This window comes from Camelus dromedarius, chromosome 9, assembly GCF_036321535.1.
Source record: "Camelus dromedarius isolate mCamDro1 chromosome 9, mCamDro1.pat, whole genome shotgun sequence".
Taxonomy (NCBI): Eukaryota; Metazoa; Chordata; class Mammalia; order Artiodactyla; family Camelidae; genus Camelus; species Camelus dromedarius.
In genome coordinates, this window is record NC_087444.1 from 71,638,786 (window position 1) to 71,650,414 (window position 11,629).

At 55.2% G+C, this 11,629-nt stretch overlaps 1 protein-coding gene across 2 annotated transcripts; it reads left to right on the forward strand.

Annotated features, from left to right (window-relative positions):
• Positions 1-4,387: 4,387 nt before the first annotated feature.
• FOSB (FosB proto-oncogene, AP-1 transcription factor subunit) lies at positions 4,388-11,276 on the forward strand. 2 transcript variants are annotated; one of them, XM_031458870.2, is made up of 5 exons: positions 4,388-5,074; positions 6,995-7,315; positions 7,571-7,678; positions 8,674-8,829; positions 8,970-11,276. In XM_031458870.2, exons 1-5 carry the CDS (start codon positions 4,949-4,951, stop codon positions 8,970-8,972), a joined length of 714 nt encoding a protein of 237 aa, XP_031314730.1. In that variant the 5' UTR covers positions 4,388-4,948; the 3' UTR covers positions 8,973-11,276. The 2 variants fall into 2 exon arrangements, with proteins under 2 accessions (XP_031314730.1, XP_010985886.2); XM_010987584.3 differs by having other exon boundaries at positions 8,674-11,276.
• Positions 11,277-11,629: the final 353 nt, after the last annotated feature.

Below are 11,629 nucleotides of genomic sequence, written 5' to 3' on the forward strand. Positions count from 1 at the left end.
TTCACTTAATTAACAGATATTTATTGTGTACCTGCTGAGCACATGGCACTGGGGACATGGCCATGACCAAGACAGTATCAGCCTGGGGCCTGAGTAATAATACAGCCCAGTGAGGAAGATCAGTGATGAACCCAGACAGGCAGAGCAGGGAGCGGGGCTCCCAGGAGACAGGTACTGACCCACGGAGGGCTTCCTGGAGGAGTCGGTACAGGACCTGAGACCTGGAGGAAGAGAGTAACAGCTAGTGGAAGGGGCAGGGGTGTGCCCCAGGCAGAGGAAAGAGCACGCACAAAGACCTGAAGATGAGGCGGAGAGACCACAGCATATGGAACACAAAGGAGACTAGGGAGGGGAGAGACTGGCGTAACTGGACCAGGCCAGGTCATGTCCGACCTTGTGGGCTGTGCTGAGTGAGGAGTTTGGATGCAGGATGGGGGGGGGGGGTGTCAAGCTAAGCGTCCCCAACCTGGACTACCCTGCTTTCCCAAAACTCCACAGACACCCCCTCCAGGAGACCTCTAGGATTGCTCAGTGGGGAGCACCCAGTCACACTCACTATTCAATCCTGGGCAGTCACAAACCAGCCAGGCTCTACCCTCAGGGAGGTCACAGTCATGGCAGCAGGACACACACCCACACATACACACCCCTCTCCTCTCGTGCCTCAGAAACTTTCACAGGCCTTTCTTTTGGAGCCAGAGCCTTGGCATCACCCAGGGGCTCCTGGAAATGCAAAAGACTACATCAGATGTGCACCAGACTCCCTAGGTGGTTCGCGATCACATTAACAGCTGAGAAGCACTGTTCTCGGGCTTAACCACCTTGTGCCTCGGTTTCCTTCTCTGTACAACAGGGATAACAACCGAACTTATGTATGGGGCTGATGTGGTATGAGGATTGACTGAGATAATGCATGTGAAAGCACTGAGCAGAGCTTACTAAGCATTGACTTTCAGTCTCCTCCTCCTCATTTTTATAATTACATTTCAGAACCCGAAAGGACTTTCAGAGCCCACCGTCATCCAACCTTTCTCTGTGGATGCAAGAACAGAGCAGCAAGGATTTTGCCAAAGGAAGAATGTTCAAATGTGCTGAGGGCTCCTTTTGGTAGCGTTGGCCAACCCTGGGGCTGTTTACAGGATGCTCTGAGCAAGCAAAGCTGGCCCAGTCCCAATCTTCAGGGCAGAAGGCTGAGGGCTCCCCCCGCCTCCTCCCCATGCAGAGCCAAGCACTCGGGAGCCAGAGCAGAGGTCCTCCTCCTCCTGGAAGCCCCCTGGGATTGAGCCCCATGGAGAAAGACTTGTCTTGCCCACACTAAGCTCTGCGAGCAAGGCACGCACATGTCTGTGTGTGTTTGAGTGAGACTCTGTGTGTCTTTGTGTGTGCATGTGTGTCTGTCTGTCTCCAGGACCGATTTTTCCCTTAGTCACAGAGGGCATGGTGCCAGGGCCCAGTCTAATTTTAGAGGCTCATGAAAATATTTAATTTCTTTTTAGATGAAAGAAAAACTGGACTTCTAGGTCAAATAAAATGTTTTAATATATGATATATGCCTTTTACCAATGCAGTCATGAAATGTAATTTTTAAAATGCCTTTATGGAGAAAGAGGCTGATGAACGCAAAATTTCCCAGGACCCATGAAAGCTCTAACGTGATCCTGTGTGTCTCTGCTCCTGGTGATGTCCGTAGGAGGGTCTACATTTGCAAAGGTCAAGGTGGCTTTGTTTTTAGAACAAAATAAGCCCCTACAACATGCCAAGCTTGTTCCAGGAGTTTTACTGATATTCATTTTACATAATTCTCCCACCAGCCTCATGAACTCGGGGCTACTCTGACCTCCTTTCCCAGGCAAGGAAGCGGAGGCTCCAGACATCAACAGCTCAAGTTCACCCAGCCACTCAGTGGTGGGGCCAGAATGTAAGCTTAGGCTACCTAGGTTCTGGGTCTGCCTGTCTGGTGGGGTAAATACCCAGTATCCACATGAGTGTGACATACATAACTCACTTAATAATTTAAAGCACAGGCTCTGAAGCCCCATGTGCTACATTCCTATCCCAGCTCGGCCACTAATTGGCTGTGTGACTCTAGGCAACTGACTTCACCTCTCTGGGCCTCCGTTTTCTTGCCTGTAAAATGATAGTACCTACTTTGTAGGAATGTTGTGAGAATTAAGCCCATTAATGTGAGTGCTCAGAGGAATTAATTCTTGTTCTTGTATGTAAAGAGCATCCACGAGCATCTGTTGCGAAGGTATGTGTATTGGTAACCGGGTGAAGGTGTGTTTGGGTGTGCAGGTGTGTGTGTGTGTGCACATGCATGCTGTTTCTCGGTGTGGCCGTGTGTGTTGTGGCTTGTGGGTGAATGTCTGAATGCCTGAGTGTGACCCGAGTGTGAGTACGTACTGGCAGCTGTGTGGAAGTGTGGGCCACCTGTGTCAGGGTGTGAAGGTCTTTGGGCAGCCAGGGTAGGTATTTGTGTGTCTTCTTTATTCCGTGGGAGAGGAGATGAGGGGCTTGGACAGAACAGGAATGAGGGGTCACTCCCTGTCTGATGCTGGGGCCGAGTCACTGCTTGGTGGTGGTTGCTGTGTCATCTCCTAGTCCCTGTCCTTACTGCCAGACTGGTGGCAGACAGAGGGGGCGTGGGGGAACGAGGTGCTTGAGGCTGGGCCTTTGTCTAGAAACCTCAGCCTCCCTGTATTGCCCCCATGTCCCTCCAGCCTTTCACCTCCCTACCCACTCCCCTCGATTGGGACAGGGAATCAGGAACCACTCAGACCCTCCTGCTCTGCTGGAGACCTGCTGTGTGACCACGAGCCAGGCCCTCCCCCTCTCTAGACCTGTGGGATTCGAGGACTTTCAAGAGCTTCTCCCTCTGTGCCCCGAAGGGGCCAGGCTCTGCATTGGGAGGGAAGTGCCAGGAACTCAGGTTTAGGAAGCAGCTGGGGGAAATCTTACCAGTGGGTGCTTAAGAGTTGGAGGCTGTGGTGCCCAAAATACCCTAATTAGACTCTTGAACTACATTTCCTAACTGGGCGGCCAGGTAAGCAGCTTACCCCTCTGAGCCTAGGTTATAATATTGTACACTGTTGAGCAGGTAGGGATAGGTTTGCAAAGCTTAGAGCTCCCCACCAATGGAAGTTGTCATTTAAACAACACCAAGGTTTTTCAGGGAGTTTCACCTAAACAGGCAGCTCTCAGAAGTCAGGAAGAGAAGGGAATTCTGGGTTTGCATTTCTTGCGAAGGAATCTTGGGCAACTCACAATCTATCATTTTCCTCTTATAAAATGAAGATTTTTCCTCCTTTAACCTTCCACAGCTGTTTTAAGGATTGCAGATCTTGTATTGAAAGGCCTAGTACAAGAGCTGATATACAGTAAGTGTTAAATACATGGCATCTATTATTATTATTACTACTACTATTATCATCGTTATCATTATTACTATTATTATTTATCCCCCGCCCCCCGCAAACATTATTTCTGACTACGGATAAGGAGCGGAAAGGAGAGGCTACCAACACCATCAGCAACTGGGACCCTTCACCCTAAGTTTCATTCCCTAGCCCCTCCAAACCCACGTACCTCCCAAACGCTGGACCTGGGGAGGCATTAGGGTCCAAGACACACATCCTTTGTCCATCTGGGAAAAGTGAGAGGTAAACATTTTTAAAGCTCGAACAGCGAGTCAGGGTAGAAGCTGGTATAAACCTCGGGACTCCACCCCCACTTCCACTTTCACCTGGAGCATCAGAGCCCCTCCCATCCGGCTCAGGACTCAGTTTCCCCGCCTATGTGACTACACGACACAAGCCAGGGTCTCCTTTTGGAGATTTGACCTTCCTCTCGAGAGAGGGCGCTGCACCACCAGGAGAAATGGGGGGCGGGGGGAATTGCCAGAGGTGAGAGGGAACCTCTACTGGGGTCTTCCCCGCTGGGGTCCTCCCCTGGGCCAGGCTAATTGCCTATTAATACCAGCCCCCGGGGAGGCGCCGCGCTGCGCAGGCGCAGGCAGGTTCCGCAGGCGCGCGGGGCGAGCGCGCGAGCGAGCGAGGGATTCCCTCTGACGTAATTGCTAGGATACCAAACAAACACTCAGCCGCGCCGGCCGAGCTCCTTATATGGCTAATTGCGTCACAGGAACTCCGGGGAGACCAAGCCGGGATCCCCTCCCGCCGAATGCTCCAGAACGCAGCCCCCAAGACCCCCAAGGCTATGAGGGGGATGCAGGTAATCAGATCGATGCTAGGGCAGACCTCTTGCCGGACGGCGCGGGGCCGGGTTCACTAGGGCCGGAGATACTGAGAAGTTTGTGGCGCGCTGGCCGGATGACGTAAGCAGGGGGGCCGGGCCCTGGGTATATAAATACAGGCTGGCGGTTCTGAGCTTCATTCATAAGACTGAAAGCTACGGCCAAGGCAGGGACACGCGGAGCTGGGACTTGATTGTTGTGGTTGTTCTTCTTGAGGCTGTGAAATTCGGTTTATTATTTTTTTCCGGAAAGTTTTTGGAAGGCTTCTTCTAGATAATTCTACATTTTATTTTGGAAGATCGACTTACTTTTTTTCTTCTTCTTTATTACTCCCCTCCCCCCGTGGGACCCGCCGGACGCGTGGAGGGGACCGCACCCGAAGCAGATTCTGTACAGCGGGACAAAGCTTTCCACCTCTGGGGGAGCGATCCCCCCTCGCCCCTGGTCCTACGGAGCCTGGACTTCCAGGAGGCACAGCGGCATCTTGTGGGGGCCTGGGCACCGCAAAGGAATTACACAGAAACTTTGCCATTGTTGGAGCGGGACGCTACCTTCACCCCGAGTTTCCCCGGACAGCGTACTCTGGGGACGCGCTCGGCTCACCCCGGACTCGCACCTTTCTTCTCCCACCCGGCCATAGCCTTGGCTTCCCGGCGACCTCAGCGTGGTCACAGGGGTCCCCCTGTGCCCAGGGAAATGTTTCAAGCTTTCCCCGGAGACTACGACTCCGGCTCCCGGTGCAGCTCCTCACCCTCCGCCGAGTCTCAGTATCTGTCTTCGGTGGACTCCTTCGGCAGTCCACCCACCGCCGCCGCCTCCCAGGTAAGGTCCAGAGGGTCGGGGTGCTGCTTTGTGTTTATACAGTTTTTAAAGGCAAGGTGGGGAGCGAGTAATACCCCCACCCAAAATAAAGTAGCGTCAAAACCCAAGATCTGAGAGGGAATAGGCTCACGGCGCACTTTGCAAACTGCTGAGTCCAGACGTACTCGCAATTGGTTGTGTGCGTGGAGCGCAGGGAGGGAACACAGAGGGGTAGGCTTTGGGGGTGGGGAGAGTGAGCTGTTTCATGCAACGTGTATGCGGTAGCAGGGGTAAGAACTTTAAGCCAGCTCGGGGACGGCTCCCTACTCAGGTCACCAACCTGAAGCTAGCGCGGTTAAGCAGGTGGGGGAAATCCCGGAGAAGCTTTCAGTAGCCTCCTCTCTTTTCCTCCTCCATCCGAGCGCCTACTCCGGCGCCAGGTCACCCTCTACCCAGCGGGAAGGCGGGCCTCGAACCCTTGGTCACGCAGCCTCCGCCTCCTGCGCGGAGACGTAACGGGGGACCCGTGCGTAACGGCTGACGCGCTGGAATCCTCCGTCTGACGCGGGGCACGCACGGCGCGTGGCGCCCCCTTCGTCCGCCCCGCCCCTGACGTCCCGGGAGCGTTCTATTTTGGAACGCCGGGGCCACGTTGCTAAGGGAGGGGGCAGTCCGGCGTTCCGATTGGCCGCCGCGACATGAGCTTCAGCCAATCAACTTTCCCTTCCTATTTGTAGGGCGCAGTTTCCTTCCCCCAGTTCGTCCCCGGAACCCGTGGTTCTTCAGCGTTAGGGTCTCTTTTATGGGCTTCTAGAGGCTGAGCGAGAGGATTCCAATCGCGAAAGGAGCGATCCGCTGCGAAACCATGAGTCCGCAAGGACCTTGCAAAGATCCTGTCCCTCCGCTCTCTGGGTCAGAGGGTGTCTGTGTGTCGGGGTTTCTTTGGGAGACATGGTGACCGTCACCCGCTTCTCCAGGCATACACAGGCATATTCCCACTCCCTCTACTCCGGACGCCCGGTGCCTCCGGCGTGTCTGAAGACGGGACTAGAACCGCTAACCCTAGAGGAACCCCCCAGGTTGTCTCCTGGAGCCCCGCCCCCTCTGGATTTCCAGGACGTTGATTGGCCAGCGAGCCAGCCCATCCCTCACCACGCCCCCTGGGAGAGTAGTTAAGCCTTCCGAGCAGTTCTAGGATTTCATTTGGGGGGTGGGGGGAGATGAGCGCTGCCTGGGCTTGGGGTCTCAGGACCTACACCGTTCCCCCTCCGCTACAGTCTACGGGAGCCCGGCTCCTCACTTTCTCTACTTGTCTGCTCATCGTAACCTGTCACTTATCAGTCTCACTCTGGGGAGAGACAGTTACTTGAAACGTTGTTCTAAACTCCTAGGCCCGTCCCCCTACACCCTTTTAACTGGGACCCCCGCCCCTGCATGGGGTCTCATGATCCCCCCCAATCCCTCATCCCTTTGCTCAGAGGGGTGTGTATCTGTGTGTGAGTGTAGAGGAAGGCTTGGCCTAAGGCCTCTCCCTCTCCCTCCCCTTGCCTCTGGGGTGGGGGTGGGGTGTTGTGGCTGTGTGTGTGGCTGTGACTCCATCCCGGGGGTTCTGTCACCGGCTGTGTCCAGCCTCCTCCCCACCCCCCACACCTAAGAGTCACCAACCCGGGGTGTGATTCACCACCCGCTGGAACCGTGCAACCTTTCCCCGAGGAAGAAGGAGGAGGTAGAAGCCAGTTGCACAGAAATCCTCTCATTAACCACTGCGTCACGGTGTAGTGGAAGGGTGGGTGTTGTGGCTTTTTGCCTGTGACACACACATCCACACCCGCTCGCCCTGTGCTCACTCACGGGGTCGGTGTGTGTATGTGTGTTGGGTGTGTGTGTGTCGGTGTCTCTGTTTGTGTGTCTACGCCTGTGTGTGTATGTGTCACCCCGTAGGAGTGCGCCGGTCTTGGGGAAATGCCCGGTTCCTTCGTGCCCACGGTCACCGCGATCACAACCAGCCAGGACCTCCAGTGGCTCGTGCAACCCACCCTCATCTCTTCCATGGCCCAGTCCCAGGGGCAGCCACTGGCCTCCCAGCCCCCGGCCGTCGATCCCTACGACATGCCAGGAACCAGTTACTCCACGCCGGGCATGAGTGGCTACAGCAGTGGCGGAGCAAGTGGCAGTGGTGGGCCTTCCACCAGCGGAACCACCAGTGGACCTGGGCCTGCCCGCCCAGCCCGAGCCCGGCCTAGGAGACCCCGAGAGGAGACGGTGAGTAAGGGGCATCTGAACTTGGTCTGGGGTGGGAGTGGGGATGAAAGGAGAGAGGCAGGAACTTTCTCAGTACTGGGGGGAGGGATCACCTGCAGCCTAAATGCTGCAGAAACCCTATCATCCTTGCCACAGTTAGGAGGACCAGAGGGTCCTTTTCTCACTCCTGGGGGCTCTTGGAGAAGAGGAGGTTTAGGATGGATTGGGAGGTATGCTGTGTCCCCAGACCTCATGGCCTCTTTCTCCCCTACTCAGCTCACCCCAGAGGAGGAGGAGAAGAGAAGGGTTCGCCGAGAACGAAACAAACTGGCAGCAGCGAAGTGTAGGAACCGGCGGAGGGAGCTGACTGACCGACTCCAGGCGGTGAGGATAGTCCCTGGTGCGGGGTGGGAGAATGCTGAAGTGGGGTGCTATCCCCCCATCATCTGGTATCCAGCACCACCTGTGCCCTTATCCTGGACGGAGAACCAGAGGTTCCACATGTGGAACTAGATACAGACAGGGTCACCCATCTCACACACACAGACCCTCACTCCTGGCCACTCCCTGTCCTGGTTTATGACCTCCTCGCCTCGCCCCCCTACCAGTCTCCTGGTCTTCGTTTCATCCTGAGGGGACATATGAGTGACCTTTAATAGAGGACAGCTCCAGTCATTTCCTCTTTTTCGGTCTTGGGAAAGCAAGAACCCATTTTTGCCTCAGTTTCTCCATCTCTTCAGCCCCTCTTGGAATCTCCCAGGTTCCTTGTAGCTTTCACATCCTGGAGAGTCTGTGAAATGAAATCCTTTAATCCTACATCAATTCCCCATCACCTGCCCCAGCCACCTGTAGTTCTCAGGTCTTGAGCTGATGGTCTCCACCCAGGTCCTCCTCTAATTTTATGCCCAACCTCAGCCAGAGAGTTTTCTACCTTATGCTTGCAGGGTGACCTGTTACCATTAAAGGAAATCAGGGAAAGCTACTTTCCTGGGCTATCTGGTCTTTATCCTGGGAGGCAGAGGGGGAAGGGTCACAGAGGGGAATAGGTGGCCTTAGATAACGATCGTTGATTCATTCAACAAACCTCTGAGTGCGTCTTGCAACCAGAGACTTCCCATGTACACCTGGTCCTTTCCCAACCATCCACTTGACAGAGAGGGAAACTGAGGCTTCTAGGAGACAAGACCCTTGGCCCAAGTTCCAGAGCACACCAGGCCTCCATCTCGGGGGGTCTTTCAGGCCAGAGCTGCCTTCCAGCCCTGGGCCTCGGCAGCCAGTCTAGGGGAGACCGTTTCAGCCATGACCCACCTTCTCTAGTCGCTCACTGCCTTTTTTTCCTTCCTCACTCTCCTCCGCAACCCGGCCACCGGGGACCTCAGGAGACAGACCAGTTGGAGGAAGAAAAGGCGGAGCTGGAGTCGGAGATCGCCGAGCTCCAAAAGGAGAAGGAACGTCTGGAGTTTGTGCTCGTGGCCCACAAACCGGGCTGCAAGATCCCCTACGAAGAGGGGCCTGGGCCGGGCCCGCTGGCGGAGGTGAGAGATTTGCCGGGGTCAGCATCCACTAAGGAAGATGGTTTCAGCTGGCTGCTGCCGCCCCCACCACCACCGCCCCTGCCCTTCCAGACCAGCCAAGACGCACCCCCCAACCTGACAGCTTCTCTCTTTACACACAGTGAAGTTCAAGTCCTCGGCGACCCTTTCCCCGTTGTTAACCCTTCGTACACTTCCTCGTTTGTCCTCACCTGCCCGGAGGTCTCCGCGTTCGCCGGCACCCAACGCACCAGCGGCAGTGACCAGCCTTCCGACCCCCTGAACTCGCCCTCCCTTCTTGCTCTGTGAACTCTTTAGACACAAAACAAACAAACACACAAGGGAGAGAGATTTGGAAGAGGAGGAGGAGGAGGAGAGAGAGGGAAAGAGACAAAGCCGGTGTGTGGGCTCCCTGCCTCTCCTGTCGGACCCTCTGCTACCACTGCCATCGGACAGGAGGACTTCCTTGTGCTTTGTGCTGCCTCTTGTTTCTGTGGCCTGGCGAGGCCAGAGAGCTGGTGACTTTGGGGACAGGGGGTAGGGAGGGGATGGACACCCCCAGCTGCCGGTTGGCTCACTCACTTCAACCCAAGCTCTGGGGATGGGGTGGGGGGTGGGGGGTGATGCCCACCTTCGGGCAAGAGGGAAGGGGGTGCAGGCGGTGGGCGGTGGGGTGGGCTGGAGTCCTTTCCAGAGAAGCCTAACAAGGAAACGCCACAGAGCTCCCCCACCCAGGGTCGCCCACACCCACCCTTCAAGGGGTCACCAGGCTGGTTCTCCCTGCTCCCCCGACCTAAGCCTATGTATCCAACATTTCCATGTGGTTAGAGCTTCCTCTGAATTGAGCCCCCCTTTAAAGGGAAGCTGATGCTCCCCTATGATAATCTCCTTCCCCTCACCCAGACTTAGTCTGAAATGTGAACCTCCCTCCCTGACCGTCCAGCTGCTCTTCCCAGCAAAACTGGCTCTGGTTTAAAACTCCCGCCTCCTAAGGATGCCGCACGTTCAAACCCCAGCCCTCCGGTCTGATTACAGTATTATTCCCCTCTCCCCACCTTCAGCCTCCCCTCCTGGCCTTCCTTGTTGGGCCTCTCTGATTCAGGCAGCAGGGGGCGATGTGACGCCTGACCTGCTGGAGAGTTTTATACTGTGAAATGAGTTGGCCGGATCGTGGGGGGAGAGAACTCTTGCGGAGGGATTGTACCCCCACTCCCCAAAGCCTTTCCGTGGTTTCCCCTACCCTCCCACCATATGCCTCCTTCCTCTCCTCAGAATGATTTAGACTCAAGGGGGCGACAGAATGGAGAGGGGTGTGACCGTTATCCATCCGCGTGGCCCCTCTTCTCCCCCCAGACCAATCCCTGGCCTTTTTCTGCAAGGCCTGGAACCCCAACCCAGCCTAGGACGCCAACTTCTCCCTCCCCTCGGCACCCCACATCCTTTCTAGAAAGGAAGCAAGGGGAGATTGCCAGAGGGCCCGACATTTGTCTGGAGATTGAAAGGCTGAGGCTTTGGCCCCCACCCTCCATATTTTTGGACTGGCAAACTCAAAGGGGCTGGGCTCCCGCCACCCCAGCTTCCCCTCCCCCAGCCCCAGCCCCGATTCTTGGTTTTGGCTCCTGCACCCCGCCTTCCCTTGTGCTTCACCTCATGAGAATTTTATCATGAGGCCAATGGATTTTTTTTTTTTTTAATATCGGGTGGGTCACGCCGCCCTCAGTGCTGCATGGAAAACATTCCACCGCCCCGTCCCGCGGCTCCCGCCCTGAACCCAGCCCCACTCCTGTGCCTATTTATCCATTTCCTGGTTTCCGAAAGGCACTTATATCTATTATGTATAAATAAATATATTATATATGGGTGTGTGTGTGCGTGAGTGCGAGTGTGTGAGCGCTTCTGCAACCTTGGCCTAGGTCACGTTGGCCCTCAAAGCCATGCCATTGAATTGGAAACACTGCTTCTGGAGACTTTGAGACTGCTTGTCTCTGGCTGTCTCTCTCTGTAGCTGTCTCTTTTCTAACTGTCTCGGCCCTTCTGGTTGTTTCTAGCCGTCTCTGGCTGCCTCCTTCCCGCTCCGTCTTTTCTTGTCCTGTTTTTGCCAGACCTTTTCCATCTGTCTCCGTCCTGAGGTCCCTGATCCTCCAGCCGTCTCCCAACTCTGGGTTCGTTGGGGACCTGAGATTTTATTTTTGTGAGTAAGACTGAGGGATTATAGATTTTCACAATCTGTATCTTTGAGAATTCTGGGTGTGAGTGTGAGACTGTGAGCAGGGCCTGCCCCTGCAGACCACCATTTATTGACTCCCCAACCCCCACCCCCCATGCTGTATTTGTGATTTTCTTTGTATTTTGCACCTGACCCCCGGGGGGTGCTGGGGCTGGCTGGCACTGGGCTGCTACCCTCCCCCTCGTGGTTCTGCACTGTCGCCAATAAAAAGCTCTTAAAAATGCATCCATCAAGATTCAGGTTCTGTTTACTCCTGAAACCCATTACCTGCCTTCCTTTCAGCATGAAGGAGTGAGGTTAGATTGCTTTGGGACTACACGCACACACACGCGCACACACACACACACACAGGAACTCCTACCGGTGAATCAGCCTACAGCAGGATGGAGGAACGCTAGACAGTCAGGAGGACTTCCCATACACACAGGCTGTGCCTCCTCCTAGAAGAAGTAAGGAGGCAGAAGGTGGGTGATACTGAAGTGCTAAAGGGTCAGGAAGGCTTCCTGGTGAGGGAAGAACTTATGCTTGACCCTGTAATGCTATGGGGATGGCCTGAGCAAAGGTTAGAAAAAGAAA